This window comes from Cydia splendana, chromosome 24 (assembly GCF_910591565.1).
Source record: "Cydia splendana chromosome 24, ilCydSple1.2, whole genome shotgun sequence".
NCBI classification, from domain to species: domain Eukaryota; kingdom Metazoa; phylum Arthropoda; class Insecta; order Lepidoptera; family Tortricidae; genus Cydia; species Cydia splendana.
The window spans coordinates 196,188-223,619 of NC_085983.1; the positions used below are offsets into that span (position 1 = coordinate 196,188).

A 27,432-nucleotide genomic window follows, 5' to 3' on the forward strand; every position below is an offset into this window, starting at 1 on the left:
TCCGTCTGTCACAGCCTATTTCCTCGGAAACTACTGGACTAATTAAGTTGAAATTTGGTACACATATATTATGTAAAATTTAACGTAAACACATGAATTTTAAACATGGAGGCCACATTTGGGGGGTAAATGAGAAAGTTAAACAATAACTATATCATGTTATATAATTTTGAAATAAATAGGTTAGAATTTATTTATGAAAGTAGCCAAAAAATCCCCCCCCCCCTTTATCCCCAAAAGTACTTACTGGGTCTAAAATTTTGAAAAGAAAATGCATAAAATAGTTCTTTACTTATAGATGACAAGAAAACCATTAGAAATGTGCAGTCAAGCGTGGGTCGGACTTAATGTAACTTGTGTAAAAATAGGTACTGTGTCTTATTCTTTAAGATATAAATAAAAAATATATATAGAGTTTGTTCGGAAAGAGAAGAGTCGTGGAATGTATTGGGCCTCATACATTCCACGACTCTTCTCTTTCCGCACAGACTATAGAAGAGTAAAATGTACCCATCCTTGTTGCAAACTCGTAGAGCTCCAAAACATTTTGGTATTTTGCCATAATTGTTTGTGTTATGTAGCCGATCTGAAAACAGTAGAGTTTTGATTTAATAATGACACATTCTACAAACAGAGCTCAACTCAAATATAGTTTCGATATTGCTTAACCTCCTGCCGCCCCGCCCAAAGACCTATTAAAAGGTATCCGACTGAGTAGTGGTTCCCGTCCAAGCATAATTACACTTTTATAACTTATACGCGCCCGATGACCTTTTAAAAGGTCTTCAACTTTAACTTGCCGTACAAAAATTAAATTTATCGCGTAGTGAATTTAGATCATTTCGGAACGAATACGTCACATTTGATGTTGTCAATAGATGTCAATCTGTATATCCAAAACAATGACGACGTGTTGAGGACGTGGTAAGTTAATCGATGATTTTCTTTGCTATCTTGGCAGATTCCTTGTGTATTTTTGTTGTGAATATTAATATCTAATATGTTCGTCTTTGTTTTACCATATTATTTTTTTAGTTTTAATTAATATTCAAGTAAATACAACAATTAATAATTAGAAGACCTATAGGAAGGCATGTGGGTCGTAATATATTTAGGGTTTTTATAGGTTGCTTTTACCGCTATATTGGGTTGGTTTGCATTGAATATGCTGTTCGTTTTTAACGATTAAAATTTGAGTTTAATAAACTAGGTATTTCATTTTGAATGTCCTTTTGAAAAGCTTTATAGTTAATTTTGGCAAAATATTGAATAAATCATAAATTCAAATTAAATATGGTAGTGATTTAGTAGCTATAGGATTTTAACAGGTCTGCGGGCGGTTATCCTATTTTTATAGAAAAAAGCGATATGCTTGAGTTTAGTGCCTATTAGTTAGGTAATTTTCCCAGTTTATTCATTTCATTTATTTATTGCATTCCATGGTATTTACAGATGGTATTTTAAATTGAATTGTACAGCATGGACCCTGAATAGGGTATGGCAAGTTAACCTTAATAGCTAAATACTTAAAGTTACCTTACAAAACATATTATGTATTGCTTAATATCTAGTTAGTTTCATCACAGTAAATAATAATTATGGAATCTAATTAACACTAATAAGAATCAATACGAATTTAAATGCTATACTTGTTTATATAATGCAATGATGTCAAATATTAATAATCGAATTTAAGCTGTCGTGAGTCATACTAACACTAAGCGATACAATACCACTAATAATGTAAATTCTTATATAATAATAATAATGTCAATTTATTTATAATAATAATTATGTCAATTCATTTATAATAATAATTCATTTAATCATTCCATTACATTGAGACAAAGTTATTGGTTTTAGTAAAATTAATAATTCTCAGTCGTTATCACAATATATTGTTTTTTTTTTTAATTTAATTCAGGCAACAAGGCCCATATTACAAATACCTTACAGACTAACATACATATATATATTATAAACTTAAAAACTAAACACTATTTATGCGACACAACGGCGTGGCTCCGTTGAATCGGCTGTTCTTGTGTCGGATTCGGCAGTTTGCCCCGGAACCTCCGAAACACGACACCTTTCGGCCAGAAGTCGGCGCACTCGATGGTCTCTTGCAGCGGTCGCGGCACGCGCACCACAAAAGAGTTGAAGTGCACGTAGTGGCGCGATCGAAGCTGGAACACCCTCAGCGAGTAACCGGTCTTCTGGTGTACGTACTCCACCACTTCAGCCGCCGTGGCGGTGTAGTGCAGGCGCGACACATATAGCGCCTTACTCGGTGTAGCAACTCGCAAACCAGAGTTAGCCGGTTCGGCGGTACCACACTGAGTCTTACGAGGCGCCATGCGCGCCTTCTTCTTTCTTGATACCAGTGTGAAATCCTCCTCATCCACACCGGCAACAGGGAGCTTCTCCTTGGGAGCCGCTCGCTCTTCAGTACCCTTTACAGGTACACTCACCCGGTTCGATGCGACTTTCGGACCGGCGACGACATCCGCGTAAACACGATGACTTGATTTGGAGGAGGCGGGGGGAGGGCGCGGCGACACGGCTGATACGACACATGTTACAGTGTCAGCAACTCGCAAACTGACCGACTCGGCGCTTGTGGCTTGCCGGTCGTCGCACTTGACATTTGACGCCACCGACCGAGTAAGGGCACTGTTTCGCAAACTGAGGACTTCGTTGCGTAACTCGGTTATAGTGACCTGGGCCGCATCAAACTTCGAAATGCCATCCGCTAAACTTGTTTTAAGGGCCACGATTTCCTTCAACAAGCAGCTAATGTCGACATGATCCGGAATATAGGACGGCAGGCTGGAGACACCCGTCGTCGCAAACTCCGGAATCCGGTCTTCATTCTCCCTCAGAACTCTGATGATGTCCTCTAGGGTCTTCTTCCCGGTTTCATCTCCTCTCTGGTGAGGTACATACGTACCGGCGATCCCGAGGGACTCGTGCAGCACCTTCTTTGCTGACCAGATATCTTCGACGGAAAAACTCGACGAACAGATCTGGACAGCAGACACCGTGTCCATCACTCCTTCCAGCAGCAGCTTCTGTTGCAGAAAGGCGAGGAGCTCGTTCACAATGGGTGCACTCTGTCCGGAGGCACTCATCGCGTCACTTCGCTAGCTGCGGCCGAGCCGCGCTAATTTCGCAATTAATTAAACTAGTAGTTCGCCCCAAACTCAGAACTCACAGTTAACCAAAAAATATTATAGAGCGATTGACTTTGTTGCACCTACTTAGGTACTCGTATAGTGCAACATAAAATAGTAGAAAATAAATGAGGGCACCACTTTCTACGTAACTGTCACATTTTTGACGTAAAATGCTTACACATGGCAATAATTTAGTATGGACATTTTTGAGTTCCATTTTATTTAAAATCTACTATTTTATGTCGCACTATAGGCGGCAATGGATCAAAAATTGCCTGGATTTATTGCAAGGTCTGTGGAGCCCTTGACTGATAGATTTAAGCAATGATTAGTATGTATAACATATAGGACAAAGAGAGCCCTCTCGTGGAACTTTTTTGTATCCATTTTGAAGTGCCATCTGTAATTCTTAACCAGAAATATCAACATCAATATCAGGGGGGGAGGGGCATAAATAGCGTCTAAGTATGTTGCGAACGTAAAAAACTTTTGACTTTGAAGAAAGGCTTCAGGATATTTATTTAATACATGAAACAGATTAGGCACTCTTAACTTGACTGTTGATGTAAATAAATTACCTATCATACACGGCTGGAATAACACACAATTGACCATGAAACACAATTACACGCAGCAGGTTGTGAATCTACCCGCCGAATATTTTTCTAAATTTTTTGGTAATAAAGTTCTCAGCAACTGTGATGGCGTATGAAAACTTTGTTTTTTTTTTAACATTATAAAACTGAAAGTATTTTTATTTATCTGAATTATGTCGTAGTAAAGACAATAAATGGGGTGTTATAATATTTTGAGTTTTATTTGACAAAGTTGTTTTTTTGTGACAATCGCCTCCATGGCAACAATGGCCATAAATAATTTGTTCTAACAGATGTTTTTTTGTTTGATCCATGCCCTGGATACAAGACTTTTAAGACGTTATGACGAAATAAAGTGAAGCCATATTAAAAAAAAAGTTTAGCGTTAAGTAATATAGATGTCGCTATTTTTTCGAATAAAGTGCTTTATATACGACTGTCCCTCCCTAGTCATCATAGAAATCATAGAGATTTAAATAAACTGTATCTGTGCTAAGCCGAAATATTTCCTGTCAAATGTCAAATACCTATTTTATGTTTATATTATTTTATTTTTATCTTGCTAATTATTTCAAAATGGTAAATTTAAAAACGATATTATAAAAGTGCAAACCGAGCACTTTCAGTTGATACTAAATTCGACCATGTTTTTTGCAAATAAAATGACCAGAATAGCAAGACCTCTCACAAACAGCTTTTTGGCCTTCTAAGCTCTTCTCAATAATCCCTTGATCGAGCCTGCTCATAATTTAATGACTAAAATATAATGCCCTCAACTTCACGGTTACCCAATTTCATTTGAATTAGTACAAATTTACTTAAGTTCTTGAGTATCAAACTATCTTTTGACAGTTCAGCTTAAAAACATCGAAATGCCGGGACGTGCCGCTAGCCAGCCGCGTGATCCAAGTCGAATGTAAGAACTTCGCTTCGCTTCGCTCGCTCGTTCGATTAATTAATCATCAATGCGTCTATGTCGCTGCGCGCATTGGACACGCCTATTGTCAGATGCCATACATTCTTGATAAGAATAAAATGATTTATCAATTAACCACGATTTCAGTTTATTTCGAAACATATTATAAGTTTCCACGTCTTTAATAGAATCAGGGATATTATTATATATTTTTATCGACTGGTAATGGGGCCCGTTTTTATACATATATAGTTAATTTAGGTTCAGGGAGAACTAGTTGTCTATTTCGACGCGCGCTTTTAACATACTGGAAGTTGGATATGTGTTTTCTTACAAATAGTCCAACCTCCAGTATGTAAATACATGGTAAGGTTAGAAGCTTTAGGTTAATAAAGTGTGGTCGGCAGCTTTCTGGTTGTCGGATGTTAGCTAGGTATAACGCGTACGCATTTTTTTTGTGCTATAAATAGATCTTCGACGTCTGTGCTATTCCCCCATAAGACTACCCCATACCGCAACCATGCATAGGCATATGCGTAATATGCCGAAAGTGCACATTCTACGTTTGTGTTCCTTTTTAATACACTTAACGCAAACAAAAAACGTGATAATTTGTTCCTGACCTCTTCAATATGCGTTTTCCAATTTAAACTCGTGTCAATGTTTAATCCTAATAGTTTGAATGACCTAACCTCTTCGATGCCAAGTTCTTTTGACGTTGCCGATAAATCTAAATCGTCTTTTTGGTACGGGTGAAATTGAATTAATTTGGTTTTGCTCAATATTAAGTTCCAAACTGTGTTCATTTAACCAATTCGTAATTTATGTTAAGGTATCGTTGATATCGCTCTGAAAGTTATGGTTATTAGGGCTTCTAAGCACATTTTGTAATTTTGGGCAAATCATTAATATAAACTAAAAATAGGATACATCCCAAAACTGACCCCTGAGGTATTGAACAATTGGTTATTAGGGTGTCTGATTGTATGTTTGAGACTTCACCTGTTTTTTTGTCGTGATGTTGGATTTGTTTGTACGCATTGCGCCCTGTCTTTTAAGTAGGATTGTAACCATTTGTGTGCACCGCCTCGAATACCTATTCCATAAAGTTTATTTAATAGGATAGAATGTGAAATTTTGTCGTATGCTTTCGTCATATCTAACATCAAATATATATAATAACATCATATTAGTTTTCCACTGCTTGGGTAGAATTGATACCTATTCACTGTATTTATATAATCCAATAGTCAATTAAAAACATAAGCGCTGGTGGCCTAGCGGTAAGAGCGTGCGATTTTCAATCCGGAGATCGCGGGTTCAAACCCCGGCTTGTACCGATGTGTTTTTCGGAACTTATGTATTAAAACAAATTATAGGATATTATCACACAAATTGACTAGGAAGCTCAATACGGTTTGTTTTGTGGGTAAGTACTTAGACAACGATCGTAATACATATATAAATATTTATGAATACTTAAATACATAGAATAAGGCACACATGACCCAGGAAAAAATGTCTGTGCTCATCAAGTCATCAGTGTCATCACACAAATAAATGCCGAAACCGGGATTTGAACCCGAGACCATCATCGGCTTGATAGACAGGATAGGGTCACGTCACTACCCATTTTACTCTAGACCAGCCATACTCTAAGTGTGTTCCGCGGAACCCTAGGGTACCGCGACACCCCTGCAGGGGTTTCGCAAGAATTTAGAACACTATGCTTTAGTCGCCTCGAAAAATTGTACTATGCAAAAAACACACTGTAGGGTTCCATCAAGTATTTCGCTTTCCAAAAGGGTTCCGTCAAACAAAAAGATTGAGAACCGCTGCTCTAGACAGGTACTCGTAGTGTAGTCGAACACTAAAGCCAGACAATATTTACTACCGCGAACCAGGTTCAACGTGTTGCCTCCCTGTCACACTTACGTACGACTTTACAAGTTGGAGAGAGAAGCAACGTCGAACGTGTTCGCGGTAGGCCCTCTGATCTGACATAGCGCGTCTATAGGTACACAGCTAGCTTTATCTGAAGGAGCTTTAGCTTCCCAATCAGCGTAACCTTTATTAAATTTATTTAGTATTAAAATAAATAAATTAAATAAAAAGCCTTTTATTCTGACTCATATCTAAAGTTTACAGTTTTGATTTAAGGTATCTAACTTTTCACAGGTATATTAATTAATTTTCATTTATATCTTAGTAAACACAATTAATTTGTTTTTTCTTTGAAAACTTGTCAAAAAACCGTTTAAAGCACAGTATGTATAAGTTACTCTATGGCTTACGATAAGTACTAGTGATGCACTCTGGCGGCCACCACTGAAAATTCGCAAAATGGCGAGGACGCAATAAAATCTTGCCAGGCCGATCTTGCCTCATTGACCGAGCGTCAGCGAGGGTCTTTGTTTCAACTTGGGCAATAATCCTTGCGCCTCTGCAGGTCGCATTGCTCAACCGATTGTAGTGACAATTTGTGAGCAGATATTAACTCACATTTGTAGATGGCGGGTCTATCGCGAATTTATTTTATTACCTTTATTATATAAAATTAAAACTATTGCTAAGGTCTACAAATTATAAATTATTTTATTACTATATATACACGATGATTTTTAATCGGTGATCAGGAACCAACTTTTTATTCAGTTATCGATGGCGATCACAGTTAACTATGAAACCAACTGCGAAATCGCGAAAAAAAAATTAATAGAAAATATCAACATCGGACCAGCATCGGACCTACTGTATGAAACAGTCAATTTTTTTTTGTGATTTCGAGGTTGGTTTGGTGTACTTATAAGTACCTAGATATATATTATTTATTACTAGGTCTACAGATTGTTATAACTGGTATTTCCTGCTACTGTATGAATTATTTATAACGAAGTAAAAAGTACTTACTTCAAAGGGCAAATGATTGATGTATCTGTCTCGGAGGTTGTAATATCTGTGGATACCTTTTCTTCTGAAAATGTAAGTCAAAGTGTTTGAGTAGGTCCCTACCTAGGTATACATTATTTGTTACTTCTTCGCTACAAAGTATACCTCCTCTCAACTCTGATTGATGTGTAAGTATACTTGTAAATTGTTTGAACTGAGCACTGAGCTGATTAATATAATCTATTCCAGTGTTTAAAAACGCAAACGGGAGGCCATCAAAAAAGTCCAAAGAGCCATTTCATGTTTGTCAAATATCAACTCTATGGTGTTAGCCAGTAGATTCGTAATAATATGTGGCGGGTGATCGACACGCATTATTAAAATGCGCGTGGCAGTCCAGTCAGTCTGCTTTTTTAGGGTTCCGCACCTCAAAAGAAAAAAACGGAGCCCTTATCATCACTCGTGCTTCTGTCTGTCTATCACAGCCTATTTTCTCGGAAACTACTGGACCAATTAAGTTGGAATTTGCTATACATATGTAAATTAGTGACTCAAAGATGGACATGTAACGTAAACAAATGAATTTTAAACATGGGGGCACTTTTGGGGGGTAAATGAGAAAGTTAAAAAAATTTAGTTTTTCAAACTATATCAAATGAAAGAGCTCCTCTTGAAAATTTTAAATTATGTTTTTAATTTTTTTTAAATACATAGGTTAGAAGTTATTACAGAAAATAGCCAAAAAATTACCATTTCCCCCTTTATTTCCGTAACTATTGGGTCTAAAATTTTGAAAAAAATACACATAAGTTCTTTACCTATAGATGACAGGAAAACCTATTAGAAATGTGCAGTCAAGCGTGTGTCGGATTTAATCACTTGAAACGCGAGCCCGACTCGCACTTGGCCGGTTTTTTATAAATTGTAGCTAGACAGAACAACATTAGTATTCGCGAGGCGCGCGGATCCGAATACTTTCTCGCTCGCACACTACTACCTGTTGCGCTCAGCGGACCGACCGACCCGAGCGCGCGCGAAGGTCACCGAGCGGCGCACGGCACAATATAAAAGGCGCGGCGTGGCCGCCGATAATCATTCGTTAGCTAGCGGTCTAGCTTGGGAGACGGCCTCTGCTATCCTCAAGGTGAACCAATAAATGAGCACGGGTTGTGAGCGTCACTATTACGTACCGCCCTAAGCTTCATCCTCGGTTGGCCTTTAGTCTATGCAGTGGACATCCCTGAGGGATCGAGCATGGTCTAATAAAACATGGTCTTCTATTCCCAGAGTGACACGGGCCTACGTAACAATAACATTGCCACTTTATTTCAACATAACATGTTACATGGGTACATTATACCTATGGTTAATAAGTTGAAATATTTTTTTAATAATTTTCATTTATATGTATTTTATCTTAAATTTTACAATAACACGTCATTTTTAATTATTCGTTAGCATTATCTTCCGATTCACGAAAGAAATTTCAGACGTTCGGGTAATTCTGTTTACATTACTGGCAACACAGGATAGCGCTGTCACATTTGACAATTCGGATCTAGATAACTTCATGCCCTGACCGTCATCCTTGTCGAACGCGTGTTAATTGTTATTTCCTTCTCGCTCAGTGTCAGCAGTCGCAGTGTTTTCCAAACTTTTCACGTCGTAAGCTTGGTAATTAATGTGTAACTGTGAATTAGTTTTTCTAACGTTTGTCTTGTATAGATAAATAAAGTTAAATTCAATACATTAGATTTGTTTTATTTTACTATGTTTCTACATGAATAACTTAAAATTAATGCCGTTAAAATAATTTTCACCGTTGGTTAAAATTCTCCCACATTTTAAAGTTTGAGAACCTGTAAACAGCATGATGACGTAGGCCCGTGTCAGTTAGGTCATACGCGAATCTCGGAATAGAGTACCAGGCGGAGTATATTATTATACCATGGGATCGAGCAAGGAGTGAGAACGCCGCAGCGTACCGCTTCCAGCTCACGCGTTGAATGTTTCATAGCTAGGTACTTCACTACTTAGTATGACTTGGAATATTGTTCTAGTTAAGCCAATAAAACATTGATTACCATTTGGCGTCTTATTCTATCTTTCTTCTATTCTTATTCTCTACAAAATGAATTAAGCTATTTTTGGTAGATCATTTTAACCTCATTCAATAGGGAAGGTTTAAAATTCAATATACAACACACATATAATACAATGTACCAGCTCGTTAGCGGTTACGAAAACAAAACCAGAGTCAATGGGATTGTAATAATACAATCCCATTGTCAATATAGGTACAGTACAGTGAACGAGCTCAGTTCAAAAAATTTACGACTAAGTATAGGTATCTTAGGCTATCTTAAGTAAACATAATTATAAACTTTCACGAGAACAAGGTTTAATGTGACATTCCACGGGTATGTAAAGCTACCTTGGTGATGGTGCTCGGCGCTTACGTCGCGTAGGATTAGTACTGGAGCGTCGTGATAGCCAATGACAATCCGTCCAATTTAGAATATTAAATTTGTTACTCATTTCATGAAATGAATGGACAGTGACAGCGGCGCGGCGCGTCAAAGCCACTACAGTGGATAGTAGAATGTCACCATAAATGATGACGCTAGACCGGGCCGAGCCCGACATGTCATTTTCTATGACGGCTGATCGGTGATCACGTGGTGCTTTCCATAGAAAACGAAGCGCCGGAAGCTCCGGCCCGGTCTAGCGTGAGTCATCATTAATGCCGCCTCCACGTGCTTGGCAACGCAACACCGAACACGAAACAACAAACACGAACGTGTGGATACCTGGGTCTCGTCCGTTTTATTTTGTGCTTGCTTAGTGGCCGGCGTCGGTGTCAGTTTGTGCACAAATCAAAGGGTGTTCGACAAACGTGTTTGCTATGTAGCCGATGTAGGTATCCAAACGCCAAGCATGGGGATGCCGTATTTGTGTTGGGTGATTGTGGCAAACACTATGTGGAGGCGGCATTCGCTGCCTATACCTAAATGCGCTGTGTGCTTCATTAACAGGCAGTGAATGTATTATAGGTATATATGTGTAGGTATAGGTATAACATACAGCATAACACTGTCTGTGAGCACCCGCCCAGTAAATGTTAACATGAACAGATGAGAATCATGAACCTAAACTCAACACACACCCATCAAGTTCGCGCAGCCTGTATTTTTTAACTTGCCTTTTTCTACTGACAAAGTGGGTGTGCCAGATATATGTATACGTACCCTCGTCTCCATATATACGACATGGCGTAACAGAGATGGAATATAGTGTAGGCCTGAGGGTTGAAATGGCTAGGTAATTTGTTTTCATGCTTCATATCATTGTACACGTCTTCCTCAGCCAAGGCCCCGGACCCGGCGTGAGCTGGCGGCCGGTGCAGCTTGTTGAATTCTATGTCGTCCTTTTTCAGCCAATTATTCTCTGAATAACAATTTAAAGTTATTAACTTATAATTAACATATCTGTGTGTCGGTCAAACATGTTTCAGATAAGGTGACTCATGTGGACAAAACTTGTAAATTAACGACCCAGGTACAACACCGAGTTCAAAAATTAGCTTTGGATTCTTTTAAATAAGTTTGTAAGTAATTTGTACAGGAAAGACGCGAACGAGTTAAACATACAATAAAATGTGTATGAACATGAGCCCAGCGCCGCGCGGACTCCCGACGAACACATGCAGGACAGATACATATGTACATGTAACTGTTTTGTGGGACACTGTACTTGTATAAGCTGTATATTTTTATGTTAATAAATATATAATAAAAATAATAATGTGATGAACACATGCAGGACAGAATACATACATGTGATGAACACATGCAGGACAGATACATACATGTGATGCACACTTCTGCACTGTAGGTACACGGTGTTTTTTTTTAAGTCCTTTAACTTCAATGATGCATTCCAGACCTTAAATTAAGTAACTTTCTAAAAAGGCACCGGTATTCTAATTAACTCCATTTTGGAGATAATCCATTGATAAATCATTATTTATTTTTATCTGATAAGGCCCCTTCGAGCGTGTACACTTGCCTTGGGGCTTGTTTACATATTTATTAGTGTATATAATTCGATATCTAAATTATACCTTAAAAAAAACGAGCAATTCTTGTATATATACAAGCATTGCTCGTATTATTTAATAGTCTTTATTGGCACACCTCAGTAAAAATATACAAAAAGAAAAGAACAATTGATTAAATATAGAGGCAGACAACAGGCGGTCTTATCGCTAGAGAGCGGTCTCTTCCAGACAACCTTTGGGTAGCGGAAACAGATAAATTACTCGATAAAGTAGGTGTTGCAAAAACGTTATGAAGCCTACATTTACAGACACACTACATTGAATAAACATACACATATAAGAAATACAAATAGACATACATAAAAATATACATATAAATATGTATAAAATAAACCGGAATTATATACAGGACAGGGTGACCTTAGCCATTGGACAAACCCTGAAATCCCACGTAGGGTTACTTCTCAGAAATGCTCTAACGGTAATTTTTTTCAATTGTACTGTACAATATGATCCTATTTTCCCACACTAGTGCGTAATATAGCACTATTCGTGCGTATGTCAAAAGTTTAAAGGGCCATATGTACTGTAAAACGTTGTACGATACACGTGCGAATAGGTAATTCGAGATCCCTGAAAAGGATACGTTCGCCTTTGTACTAATGATGTGTGTTCTTTCATGTTTTATGTTTCTTTTTGTACAATAAAGTATTTTACTACTACTACTAAGTCGCCACTCGTTTCGAATTTCCTCTTTTCCGCACTTGTATCGTAAATTACTTTTTTGAACGATTGCTTTCCACGTGTTTCGGTCTTCGGCAGTGTAATGGCCTCGTGAACTTTCTTGTCGGAGTTGTCACTGATTTGATCAGTCCATCGCATTCACCAATATTAGATCCTGTCAATATAGTGACGGGATTGCGCTTTGGATAGAGCCAATGCCGCGCAAGTGCGTGGGGCGGTGGCGGTTGGCATACGACCGCCGGTTACCCCCATAAGGGCACTTGTGGGCGGCAGGCTCGGGGACGTCTGTCGCCCACACAAAGGTCCCTGCGTGGGCGGGCGCGATGTGTAATCGACGCGCCCACTGAGGTGAAGGGGTGATTTCCCCAAGAGTCGGGTCCGAGTCCGGACGGCCGCTGGCGAGGTTGCGGAAGAGTACTTGGGCGTTCCTGGGACCTCGCCGTATAGCAGCGAGGCGGCAACAGAGGGGTTTTAGTGGGTAAACCTGGGGTCTCATTAGCCCACAACAGGGAGTCCCACATAACCATCCCGGCCCGTCCCCGCGCCGGGTGGAATGCGTAAAGCATTTCCCGTCTTAGAAAAAAAAAGGACTCACGGTACAGCAGCTCTCTAGGGTCATGTTCTCGGCGTGTCGGGAGAACTGCGCGGAGTCCCCAGGGTCGTGGGGGCAGATTGATCAAACTGCCATGCCCTGACCCTGGGGACTCCGCGCAGGTACGGCTCCAAAGCCAACTCACGGTACAACAGCTCTCTAGGGTCATGTTCTCGGCATGTCGGGAGAACTGAGCGGAGTCCCCAGGGTCTTCGATCCCAGTGCGCCCTCACGAACGGCAGAGAGGGTGAAACGCCGGAGTGGGTTTAGTGGGTAGGGCCAAATTCTCCCCCTCTCTTGTCAGGAGAGGGGAAAGGAGTGGCGAGCCCCACACACCGTGCGTAAACGCATTCCCACTCCGTCAAAAAAAAAAAAAAAAAAAAGGGTCTTGGGGGCAGGTTGGTCAAACTGCCATGCCCTGACCCTGGGGACTCCGTGCAGGTGCGGCTCCAAAGCCAACTCACGGTACAGCAGCTCTCTAGGGTCATGTTCTCGGCATGTCGGGAGAACTGAGCGGAGTCCCCAGGGTCTTGGGGGCAGGTTGATCAAACTGCCATGCCCTGACCCTGGGGACTCCGCGCAGGTACGGCTCCAAAGCCAACTCACGGTACAGCAGCTCTCTAGGGTCATGTTCTCGGCATGTCGGGAGAACTGAGCGGAGTCCCCAGGGTCTTGGGGGCAGGTTGATCAAACTGCCATGCCCTGACCCTGGGGACTCCGCGCAGGTACGGCTCCAAAGCCAACTCACAGTACAGCAGCTCTCTAGGGTCAGGGTCTGTTAGATGCTCACCAGAAAGATCTTTCTCGGAATATTGGCGTCGGAAGGTCTGGGCGGTGTCCCCGGGATCGTGACAAGGTAGGCTGAAGTAGGCCTCCGGGGACAGCTCGCGGTACAGCAGCTCTCTAGGGTCTTCGGGATCGGATCCGGGATTCGTGCCAGTCGAGTTGGAAAAACATTGATGGGTAGCCACTGAAAGTTTGTGATCCATTTACGGACAATCTTACACAGATCGACCTAGCAGTCCTAGCACCAAACTGAGCAGAGCTTCTACTTGGGTACTTGGCGACGATATACATACATAGAAAATACCCGTGACTCAGCAGGATCAATTAAATATCTGTGTTCATCACACAAATAAATGCCATTAATACCGGGATTCGAACCCAGGACCATCGGCTTCACAAGCAGGGTCACTACCCACTAGGCCAGGTCGGTTGTATTATTGAAATCGTTTATTTTCCTGAAGACATGGCTACCTACTGCCAGAATTTCTACACGTGCAGCCTGTGGGTGAAGTTCACACAACGAGCCTATAACGCAGTTGCGCGTTCAATATAATAACATCTTGAGAATGCTGTTGCGGCTGCCGAAGCACTGTAGTGCCACAGAAGAAATAATAGTACTACCGTAACCGTACAGAAAGGACACTTCCTACAAACCCGAAGTTTGACAGCGGTTCAGGGTCGAATCATGCTATCCCTTTCTAATATATGGCATTATCCCTTTCGGCTATTTAGGGTTGTCAAAATTCAAGTGATTATCTTATCTGTGGTCGTGCACGAACAAGGAAGTCAAGTGGTGCCAACCCTAATAATTGCTCGGAGCAATGCTGAGCCGAACGGAGCCGAGTTCGACCGAAGTCGGAGTGTCTCCCCACTGGTAGTGCGTCCGGCATGTTCGCCGAGGCGCGAATAGATGACTTTTTCGCCATTAGGCCTCCACGCCTCCATGCTGAGGCGGGTGCGCGGCAGCAGCAACAGTCTTCTCAGGGTGTTGGCCGAGCGCCTCGACTGCCCGGTTACAAAGTTTTGGGTGGAGGTGGCAATTGGGAGAGCTAAATAGAGCATGGCACCCTGCGCTCCTCGTCTCGCAATGGCCACACATATGCCAAATATAGTTTTTAGTCATTATAGTTTTTATTTTTATATTATATTTTTCATTCGTTCTTTTATTTTTAGTAATTAACATAGTTTTTAAGTTTATACCTACTAATAACGCTATGGATCAATGATCTGAAATAAACGATTGTTATTTTTATTTTATTTATTTATTTAATTACCACAGACTAAATAATAGTACTACCGTACAAAAAGGAAACTTCCTACAAAACCGAAGTTTGACAACGGTTTAGGGTCGAATCATGCTGTCTCTTTCTAATATACTCAAATTGAAATTATTTATTTAAGGCACAAACCCCATATAGTGTTAGTACAAAAATATAATTTAGCTGCCTAGGTATATCTATGTTAGTGTATACAAATTATTCAATATATTGTATGTAAAAGAATAAATACCTAAAAACCAAACCTAAAAAGTAATAAATACCTAAAAACTACTTGATACTATTTATTTTGATGATCCGTTGGGGGCTATTCATAAATTACGTCATTTCAAATTAGGGGGGGGGGGGGTCTGGATATCGGATGACGGTAGCATGACGTAGGAGGAAACGGGGTCATTCGAAGCATGATTTTTGGATGATTTTAGGGCGGGGGGTCTAAAATCGTCAAAAATCGACGACGTAATTTATGGACAGCCCCTTGGGTTCGTATAATTGATTCCAACGCGCCATCAACTCATCAGTGGGCGGTGTACCTACTCCGTCGACTAACGACATATATTATTATTGTTATTGCTGTCTGTATTGCTGTCTGTGTGTGTGTGTGTTTGTCGATTTATGATTTTGTTCCACTAACACTTAGTTTTTAATATTAATTGTTACTAACCATTATGGGCCATTGTTGTCTTTTAATAAATAAATTAAATTAAATTAATTAAATTTAAATATATGTACAACACGAACGATAACGACCAACGGTAACGATATATGGCACTATCCCTTTCGGCCATTTAGGGTTGTCCAAATTCACATCAAGTTACTTCACTCTTGTGGATAAAATGCAACTTTCTCATCAGTTTTTGATAAATAAAGGAAGCCGGGCCTTTACGAGATGATGTGGTGAAATAGTACATTACGATACAAGTGCTAAAAATAGGAAGTTCGCAACGAGTGGCGATAAATTAAAACACAACCGAGGAGAGATATTGTAAGTTGTCGGGTATTAATATGCAGTAGTTATAATTGTACTTACACAGTTAACATAATTTATAATTTATGAACCTCCAGGTCTTTTTTATTGTATCTTTTGTTGCAGTACATCTTGTATTGTATTTTTGATATGTTTATATGACTGTTTGGTTTTCTCAATAAATTAAAAAAAAAAAAATTATCACTCTCGTTTACAATAGGTATCTCACTTACCCCCCTCGTTGCACAATGTACTATTATTTACAACATCGGAACATGATTATATGTAGGTATATTCATAAAAAAGGGGTGAGTTCCCGATTGGCCGGATTCTTCGTATTCTCGTATACTCGGAATGTGACAATACTAAAGTAAATCCGGCGAATCGGGAAGTAACCAAATAAACCGGACAAGTGCGAGTCGGACTCGCCCACCGAGGGCTCCGTACTTTTTAGTATTTGTTGTTATAGCGGCAACAGAAATACATCATCTGTGAAAATTTTAACTGCCTAGCTATCACGGTTCATGAGATACAGCCTGGTGACAGACAAGACGGACGGACGGATGGACGGACGGACAGCGGAGTCTTAGTAATAGGGTCCCGTTTTTACCCTTTGGGTACGGAACCCTAAAAAGGGCATGAGGCTTCAAATGGAGTTAACTTAGGAAGGAATGGAAAGATTCGCGCACATCCTGGTAGGCCTCCGTTGCTCAATGGCAGAAGCGCTTGGACCGGGCGCGCGGCGTTCCAATGGTCGCAGGTTCCAGTTTTGCCGGAGTTGTAAATTTTTCCATTTTATCCTTTAATATAAGAATATGTACTTACTAATGCACAAACATGTTGCCAACAACAAGGAGGTCCTTAGATACATAGGTGTATTCTTCTACCCTTTGTTAAAATATATACTTTTCTATTTGTTTTGTAAGCATTTAAATATCCAAATTGTACAATTTAAAGGCTTACAAAACAAATAGAAAAATACTTATATATCGTGCACGTGTGGGGTAAATTCGGACGCGATTATTTTGAAAATGGCAAATATCTATGAAGCCAGAAGCACTTCCGCAGAAATATGACAAGCACTTACACAACTTACGTTCTATAGTATCAAGTGCTTTTAGCTTATTAGATATTAGTCATTTTCAAAACTATCCCGATTTGTACCGCAATGTACTTGCATGAAGATACAATTATTAATATATGCGTAATAACGTGATATAGGTACCTACAATAATTTAGTAATAAGACATTAAACGCTATCTTTAATTAGATTCCTAATTAACTACTTGCCCATATCATTAAAATTTTTATTATTTATTAAAACGATATAATTAAGATAAAAATATTCAAATTGAATGCATGCATAGTTATATGATATATTCTTAGTAGGTATTTTATGCAACATGTTTTTGAGATATGTTTTATCAAAACAGGGTCATCCTTTTATTGCGTTGGGGGCTTATTAATGTTTATAAATCCATGGTAATATTATAAAAGGAAGCTTGTCTGACTGTGTATTACCTCTTCACGCTTAAACCGAGAGTTTTTGAATCCCGGGGAAGGACATAGGGAAGGGGGGTGGAAGTTTGTATAGTATAGGGGGAATCAATAACAGTTGAACCGATTTAGATAATTATTGGTTTGGAGATAGTTTGAGTCCCGAGGAAGGACGTAGGATAGGTGTTACCAAAAATAAAACCCAAAAGGGGTGAAATAGGGGGGCGGGAAATTTGTATGGGACCCAATAAAACCGATCTTCTCTTCCCTTCTCTACTCTGGAGAGAATATCTATTCAGACTGGACATTCACAATTTCACACATTCCGAAGTACAAACATAAAATATTAAAAAATACCGCTAGAATATGAAATAAAACAAGAAGTAATAATGAATTTGATTTTATTAACAAGTTAAACCTAACTTACTTATAGCATTAGGTGTTATTGGATACGCGGCGCCTGTAGGCTGTATACAGGTATAGGTAGGTACAGCCTGGCAAAAAAGAGTAGAAATTAAAAAGTGGCAACACTGTAGTGTCGTCCCATTCTCTTATATTAATTGATTTGAAAGGGACGACACTACAGTGTTGCCACTTTTTAATTTCTACTCTTTTTTGCCAGGCTGTAGTTGGTACAGTCGCGGAGTTTGATTGTTGAGCCACTCGCTGTGGGTGTGGGGTTCACTTTACATTGGACATTTCATACCTGTTGGTATCTGTAGGTTTAGGGATGTACCCTCTTATGTTTTAATAAATCAGTTGTTGTCAAGGAGTCGTGGTGTTTCATTGAATAGCACATGGTGACAGCGGTGGGATCCGAACCCACGCCCTTTCAGACTGGTGACTAAAACCAGACTGTGACTAAAATTAGACTGAAATAGATGGATCAACCATTAATGGCTCCTCTACACGATGGGCCAGCGCCGGCCACTCCAAGGGACGTATTTTATGCGTTAGAGGGAGCAACTGATACTGCTATCTCATTCTACCGCATGGCTGCGTCCCTTGGAGTGGCCGGCGCTGGCCCATCGTGTAGAGGAGCCATAATTTCGGTGACCGTACAACTGAGTGCCGACATATGTCACTACATTACTCCACTCGGTATCGTCTCGGGTCGTCCCATTCGTTTTTCATCAAGTTCTTAAATTAGTCCTATTCTGCTTTCGTCACTCATTCTACATTGAAAGCCACCGACGATTGTGACGAATGTAGAATGAGTGACGAAAGCAGAATAGGACTAATTTAAGAACTTGACGAAAAACGAATGGGACGACCCAAGACGATACCCTCCACTCATAATACCGAGTTAGAGTGATGTTCAATTCCGTGCACTCAACAATGTAAACAAATAAGTAGTCCCTTTTGAAAAGCATTGTACAACCAGCAACACTGTTCACTATCAACTGTGAAAATTTCAACTGTCTAGCTATCACGGTTCACGAGTTACAGCCTGGTGACAGACAGACAGACAGACGGACAGCGGAGTCCTAGTAATAGGGTCCGCGTTTTTACCCTTTGGGTACGGAACTCTAAAAAGAGTGTTTGTAGTAATAATCGTCCAGGAGATGTCAAAACTTTTACGCTGATGTCCGCAAGTTTGTCGATATTCCAGTTTTCATGCTCACCCTAGGTATAGGTATACATTGAAGGGGCACATAGGGGCCACCGCACACTAGCGTCTCCAGCGTCGGCGTCTAGTCTCGTCTAGTAGCTCTGTGGCCGCTGCTCGACGGAACGTTGGCGCAACTGCGCAGCGACGCCATTTTCCTTTGCGCTGAGGCCGCCGCTTAAAAGACGCTAGTGTGGCGTGGCCCTAACAGTACTTGTGTGTTTACATTTTAGAGCATTTCCGATCTTGATTTTACATACATTTGTGTTAGTTTACAGCCATTGACGTATTATATCTATGGACTGGCCTTAAGGGCACTAAAAATTGTAAAAATGGTACTAGTCCAGCGGTGTGACTCACCAATTCGAGCCAATCGCGCAGCCTAACGCAACTAGTTGCGACCAATCGCGAGCGTGATGCGAACTCATCAACCAATCGTGTTGTAGCGGTGTCACACCGCTGTACTGGCCCCATTCTTATTGCCCGTAAGGCCAGTCCTGAGATTTTATACGTCAATGTTTACAGCATAACATCGTGACATCGGCTAACATACATTTTAAACTGTGGTTTTACATCGCAGATACTAAAATGTATTAAGGTGTTTCTGAATTTTTTTATAATGATATACGTCTATACGAGGCAAACAAGCAGTTAAATCACCTGATAGTAAGCGATTACCGTTGCGCATGGACTCCTGCAACACCAGGGAGGCTGCAAGTGCGTTGCCGGCGTTTATGTTTGAAAGTATTTCATAGTAATCGGGTTAGTTTTTTATATTCCTAAAATCACCTATAATGCTAATTTAGTATCTGGGGTATAAAAAAGCTCGGTTTTTCGATAAGTAATTGTTCAAAATCTCATTGACGAAAATACAATTTAACAATTCATAGTCAAATCTTTCTTTGATACCGCCAATTACGAAAACCGAAATTATTTGGGTCACACTACATATAATACAAAAGTGTGAGTGACTCCTGAGGAGGGTAGTTACGAGCTTGCTTGATAAGTAAGTTAGCGACGTCAGTAGGCCTAGCACATGATTGGCGCGATAGTATCTAGCGGCGAGATAGACTACCCGTCACTTTCTAGCTATGTTAATTAAAGAGGGACGGGTAGTCTATCTCGCCGCGAGATACTGTCATGTGCTAGCCCGGCTGGCAAGGTCGTGGGACTTCGCGAAACTTCGCCATACAAACTGGCGACTTACGTCATGACACACACTGGCGACATGTGCCGACTGTGTCGCGCGATGTTGACATGTCGAGCCAAGTCCGGCAACGTCGCGCCGCTCCCGCCGACGTCGCCGCCGACACGTGTCGCGGGACCTTTGTTCCCGGGTGTACAGTTGGGATTTTCTCAAGTTAGTTTTTTAACAAAATTTATTGTTGATTTTAGCAGCGGTTTGCTACTTAGCGGAAACAAACCCGTTTAAAAAGAATATTTACCATCCTAATTAAAGCGCTCGTGGCCTAGCGGTAAGAGCGTGCGACTTTCAATCCGGAGGTCGCAGGCTCAAACCCCGGCTCGTACCAATGAGTTTCTCGGAACTTATGAACGAAATATCAGTTGATATTTATCAATTGCTTTTCGGTGAAGGAGAAACATCGTGAGGAAACCGGACTAATTCTAATAAGGCCTAGTTTCCCCTCTGGGTTGGAAGGTCAGATGGCAGTCGCTTTCGTAAAAATGAATGCCTACGTCAATTCTTGGGATTAGTTGTCAAGCGGACCCCAGGCTCCCATGAGCCGTGGCAAAATACCGGGATAACGCGAGGAAGATAGGTTTACCATCCTAATTAAATGGTTCAAATTCATGTAACAGCTCATTGGGAGATTTGGGTAATGTAGGACGATCGGCCGCCTCTGGGCGGTAAGTTGGGTATTTTTTTGAAGTTAACAAATAACAGTAGCAAACTGATGAATAAAAAAAGAATACCATATTTGTTCAACAGGTAGGGTTTAAGCCCTAAAATCACCTCAGGAAATTCCAACTGTACCTCTGGCCTAACTTTGCATATGTCCACAGCCCTACCCGATATAGCCCAATATTTATAATTATTTTATGCTCTTGACGTAGGATTGAATCATGTGTTTAGGTAACAACTTCGTATTATTAGATTGTCCCATTAAAAATGAAATTATAAACAAAAGAACGTAATAATACCGGTATTTATTGTATGAAGTAAAAACCGGTTCCGAGCCTTGAGCATGTTAAACATGTCGAGCAATCATCGACTTAGTAAACGTGAGAGACCCGGTTTAATATATTTAATGCGTCAGTGTCTCACGGAAGTTTTGTTATTAACACTCTCTCAACACGTTAACCCTTAAATGCATAGTGATGTATTTATACATCACGACATAAACATCAAATTTTATGCATAATTAAACAAATTATATTTGTTCTTGTATATTATTTCAATAGTAAAACTAATCCATTTTCTGAATTATTACATAAATTTACGCAGTATTTTAATTTATAAATATTACATTTGTTTAAAGACGAAATGTCGGAAAACTTGGAAAAACCTGGAAGTTGATGATTTTTAGTATGTGATTTTGGGCAGATTTTTCGGGGTATGTAATTATTTTATATTTAAAAACTTTATCATAGGTATATCACAAATAGTGTACCTTTCTAATGGTAGTAAAAAAAATCATTTATATATTACTGTAAATTGCATATTTATATAAATATGATTTAGCCAATTCAACTTCTAACACTGATTTCGCAGTGAAAATCGAAGTTATTTTTTTTTACTATTTTTCCTAGAATCTACAAACAATTATGTGATACATATATAAATTTCGGGCAAAAAGAAAAAATCATGCATTTAAGGGCTAAAGAGCACGTACATATGTTTTAGAGCACCCTGGCCGCTCGGATATATCTGACGGCGACTGCAGGTGTAGTGGTGTACACATATTATTGACGCGCTACAGTGATGCGAGCACCACTAAGTTTGGTTCGGGACTAAGTCATATCTTGCCTTGGCAACAGTCTATTCCTTTAGGTTAAGGGTTCACATCATTTTTTGCGCCGAACTTCCTCCGTTCATGTTTTGAGGTTAAAAATACCTATCCGTTATTACCTACCTAGCCCTAGGGCTCCACAAAGGGTTGTCTATTGTTTGTCCGAAAATTATATAAAATAATACTCATATGCCCGAATTTTATTTGCCCGAATTTCATTTGCCCGAATTGTTTGTTTACCATAAAAATTATGTGACATACTCTTTGTTTACCCGATTATTAGATTCCAGAACGTACGAGTGCCATACGTGTTGTTGTCCATATTATTAATTGTAATAATATTATTTAATAGAATATTTAAACCTCACCTAACCCACTTTTCCAGTAGTATTTCTTTTCTGTAAGGGTCGCAGTTCAAACCTAACCTAACCCACTTTTCCAGTAGCATTACTTTTCTGTAAGGGTCGCAGTTCAAACCTAACCTAACCCATTTTTCTAGTGGCATTTGGTTTCTGTAAAAAAAAAATATTATGGCTAGTGATAATTATGGCTTACAATGATGATGACAAATGATATTATTGAAATTGATTTTATGGGAAACAAAGTTTCTGGCACGTGACTAATATAGTAAACAATAAGTATTGCATATGTAATTATGGGAAACAATATAATGGCTGTTGACTATTATGGCAAATGAAATTCTGGCAAGTGGGTGTATACCCCACAAAGCCTTTGTGAGGTTCCGCGAAAATACTTGTAATAATAAGAAAAAACATAAAACCCAGCTTTTCTACATGTTACAATTTTTTTTATAAATTGGGGCTCCGTCAAATATTACTCTTTCCAAAAGGGTTTCGTCATCAAAAAAGTATTTTTTGTGCAATATGTGACATTTTAAACATATTGAAACGGGTCACTCACGCACTTTAAGTCGAAAATCGCTCGACATGTTTCACTCCGTTTTGAGGAGCATCAAGCGGAGTGAAACATGTACTTATAGCGATTTTCGACTTAAAATACGTGAGTGACCCGTTTCACTATATTTAATACGTCTGTGCCTCACGGAAGTGATGTTATTAATAAGTGAGATGTTTTATTAGCGAAGGAAATATACAACTTAGTCCTGAAATACGTAAGTTCACCGGCGGCGGCCGTCTGTATGGCATCTTAGTAAAGTCTTTCAGAGTATTATACAAATAAATATACAAACTTACACCACCTTACACTTACTTATCAGAGACCAGTAACAATTCAAGTGGTAATCTCCATACAAAGATATGGTTTAATAAAAACTACATTACATAGTTACAGTTTCATACACTTTGCAAAAGAAAATTTATTTTAAAGTTGATTAAAAATATTAAAACGGGTCACTCACGTATTTTAAGTCTAACATTGCCCGAGATGTCCGACAACGCGTGCTCCCGTTCAAGCTTCTCGTTATGGAGCGAAACATATAGAGTTCGACTTAAAATAGGTGAGTGCCCCGTTTTAATATATTAAATACCGTCAACCGGGGTGAAAAGGGATGGCTGGGGTGAATAGGGACAAAATATAAAATGAGATTTACCTGACTATTTCATAAACAAAACCAGGCAAATCACATTTTAAGTTTTGTCCCTATTCACCCCGGTTGACGGTATGTCTGTGTCACAGAAATTTTGTTATTTAACTTTTTTTCTAAAAAACCGCGAGTTTGTATAGAGATTAACAGTCTTACTTATCTGTTATCTGTTAACAATTAATAAAAAGTAAAATCGCAACATAGTTTACAGTAGTTACTATTATAGTTACCCACTAGCACTAGTGGCAACACACAACACTGGTGTATTCTATGAGTACAGGCTTAGGGGGTATCTAGAGAGTATTGTATCGTAGTTAACGTATTAGTGCCTTTCGTTGCAACCAAATATCAAGAATAACAATTGGTTATTTAGGTAAATGACAAAACCTTATTAGCATTAAATTTGTCAATATCCTGCGGCGACACAAGGATATGCTTGTCACATGGCAGCTATCTAGAACCGGTTTAAAATAAAGGCGTGTCCAGACAGAGGTGATCAAATCGACCAATTTGATCAGAAATGAAATTGGCGGAATTTCCAATTTAACCACCAATTTTAGATTGATGGTGATATTAGAGCCCTCTAAATTGTAAAAATGCCCCAGAACGAAAATATGGCGTCACAAATTGGTATTCTTGCGTCCGCACCTCATTTGATCGGTAATATCAGTCATTGTCGGCGGTTGAATTCGGCGAGCCAAATTGGCGTTTGCGTCAGCACGTCCTGATTCGATCGGGCAATTTAATCAGATTGGCGAAAAATTGACTAATCCCAACGCCTTAAAATAGTTACAAAAAGTAGCTAGTTACTCCGGTAACATACCTATTACCTATACATACAGCCAAATATAAGGTTAATTAATAACTAGGGAATATTATTCAGAGAGAAGACAAGTACGTTATTTTTTAATCCCTTAAAGAATTTTCAAAAACGCTGCTTTGTTATTAAATAAATAAATATTATAGGACATTATTACACGAATTGACTGAGCCCCACGATAAGCTCTAAACTCTAAGCTATTAAGGACTATAAAGAAAATAATGTCGTGATAAATCTTTCCTCTGTCTCTGTACACACTTTCAACCCTTGTGTAACCCTCTCAACCCTCTCAGGGGTACAATTTCGAACAATATGTATAGTCAAATTATCTACACACGTGTAGAAACTTGAGAATCATATTTTTGTCCTGTACTTAAGTCAATATTTTTGATTGACTGTAATAATATATACTTTAAATTTAATTGCAACGAAAATGCAACCGTCATATGGATTATATTATAACAATTCATTAGTTAAAATCCAAATAAAAACTTGACTAATTAAACATTTAAAAGCTAATAAAATATCACAGAATAAGAAAATAACACCGCGCGCCGCCGCCAGCTTATTTATATATTTATAATGTAATTAATGTATATATTTATTATACACGCTTACACTAGTATTTACAATAATATATAGTGTTTATATAATATGTATAACTATATATATTTTGGTTCGCAGCCCCCTTGCCAGTGCCCGAATATTTACTGACCATTTACATACATTATATATTATTTTAAATGCGTCCCATCTTACATTATATACATTAATTAATGTGACCAATAAAAATATACTAAACAGATTTTCTCTCTAACTGCTTTGGAATACGAGTCTGTATTTAATTGAAATAAAATGGAAATATGATATGAAAAATATTAGTCAAAAACTTAGCTAAATCCCCTCTTGATGTGTATACAATATTTAGAGAAGTTATACTGATTGATAAGATAGGCATTACATACAAAAACTTTGTAATACGAAGCGTTGGGGGCCTAGCGGTAAGAGCGTGCGACTTTCAATCCGGACTATCCGAAGGTCGCGCTTTCAAATCCCGGCTCGTACCAATGAGTTTTTCGGAAATTATGTACGAAATATCATTTGAAATTTACGCTTTTCGGTGAAGGAAAACATCGTGAGGAAACCGGACTAATCCCAATAAGGCCTAGTTTACCCTCTGGGTTGGAAGGTCAACGGCAGTCGCTTTCGTAAAAATTAGTGCCCATTCTTGGGTCGAATTGTGCAAGATCTTCAAGTTTAATTAAAACTTAAAACTGTCCACTTTTAATTACATTATTATGAAGATCCGTTACATGTATTAAAACCTAATTGTAACGTATTCTGGCAAATAAACATTTCTATTCAGTATTCTATTAATTATAAATAGCTGTCAACGGTAAATAATAGTAAGTAATGGTATTTATAATACATGCAAGAGGGGTTTTACTCAAGTTGTTTATATTTACCTATTATGACAAACATATAACAGAAATTTACTGACAATGAATTGCGTACAGAACAAACCGCGTCCCTCTCGGCGTGGGCCCAGCTGTGGGCGGTAGTGGGCCCACTCGTGGGCAGCAGTGAGCGGTAGTGGGCCCACTTGTGGGCAGCAGTGGGCACTAGTGGGCGCGCCACACGGGTGAGATCAGGGGTCACCGCTTCTAGCACGGCGACTTTCTGTCGAGGAGTTGAATAGGAAATGTTACACAGGATGTTGAGACCAATAGGGCTGTTGAATTGTATAACTAAATTTAGTTAAATAGATAGAAAATGAGTAATTTGTCACAATAAATTTGAAACTTAAATAATATATGGGAATAATAAAAAAATACAAGACCACAAAGTTTAAAAAAAAATCATTTTCAACTTCTAAATAGGAAAAAAATAATGGTACCATTCGATTCCTTACATTTCATTAAAAAAAATATTGTATACTAACAATATACACAAACGCAATATTTCACCGAAAGAATCGCAAGTTCCTTGTTTTCCTTACATCGAAACGGCCGCTAACGTTACATGGTGACGTCACGATGTATTGCCATTTTGTTAGAAGCGTTTCGTCAGTAAAGTGCGGGCGCCACACTTTGACCATCATTTGTGACTTTTGTATTGCTTTAAGATAATGGGTTCCATACAGACATTTGATCTTTAAAACAAACTTGATCGATTGATACCATTCATAAAAAAATGTCAAATACCCAATTGTGGCTTGCCACAGAGAAGGGTCCTTATGCTTCATGCGCAATAAGGACTATTCTATCAGAGTTTCTGTTGGAATTTTAGATAAAAAGGTCCTTATTGCACTTGATAAATAAGGACCCTTCTGCGTCGGAAAGCCATAATTTAGCGGAGGCCGGTACCCTATTCAAATTGGGCATTATCCTTTACAAAAATAAAGTAAAAAAAAGGTAACGCTTAAATGTCTCGGTTAGCGTTCTTCATGACTATTTAAAATCGATAGCTAATAGGCAGGTCTCGAGATATTTAGTGATATGACAGACAGACGGACAGTGTCGCACCATAAGGGTTCTTTAATTCTGTACGTTCTTGGTCAGGAACTTTAAAAAACCGGCCAAGTGCGAGTCGGACTCGCGCACGAAGGGAGCCGTACGTACCATTACGCAAAAAAAATCACGTTTGTTGTATGGGATGGGAGCCCCACTTAAATATTTATTTTATTCTGATCTTAGTATTTGTTGTTACAGCGGCAACAGAAATACGTCATCTGTGAAAATTTCAACTGCGTAGCTATCACGGTTCATGAGATACAGCCTGGTGACAGACGGACGGACGGACGGACAGTGAAGTCTCAGTAATAGGGTCCCGTTGTGATCCTTTAGGTACGGAACTCTACAAATGAAGAATATATAAATAATAAATAGTTAGTTGTGCCTCACCCCCGGCGCCGGCGCCGCCGCGAGCCGGGGCCCGCGCGCCTCACGCGAAGCCCCCCTCACCCCC

At 39.3% G+C, this 27,432-nt stretch overlaps 1 protein-coding gene across 3 annotated transcripts in view; it reads right to left on the bottom strand.

The window, feature by feature from the left end:
• Positions 1 to 17,227, bottom strand: part of LOC134802411 (uncharacterized) — a 58,028-nt gene extending 40,801 nt beyond the window's left edge. For 2 of the 3 annotated variants that reach the window (XM_063775068.1, XM_063775066.1), the window contains exons 1-6: positions 17,168 to 17,227; positions 16,829 to 16,891; positions 13,764 to 13,943; positions 10,826 to 11,024; positions 7,599 to 7,662; positions 511 to 586 (exon numbers count right to left, since the gene is read on the bottom strand). In XM_063775068.1, the coding sequence (XP_063631138.1) occupies positions 511 to 586; positions 7,599 to 7,662; positions 10,826 to 11,024; positions 13,764 to 13,943; positions 16,829 to 16,874 (565 nt within the window). In that variant the 5' untranslated portion in view covers positions 16,875 to 16,891; positions 17,168 to 17,227. Of the gene's footprint in view, positions 1 to 510; positions 587 to 7,598; positions 7,663 to 10,825; positions 11,025 to 13,763; positions 13,944 to 16,828; positions 16,892 to 17,099 lie in introns of all 3 variants that reach the window. The other variant, XM_063775067.1, reaches the window with a different exon arrangement.
• Between the last annotated feature and the right edge of the window lie 10,205 nt (positions 17,228 to 27,432).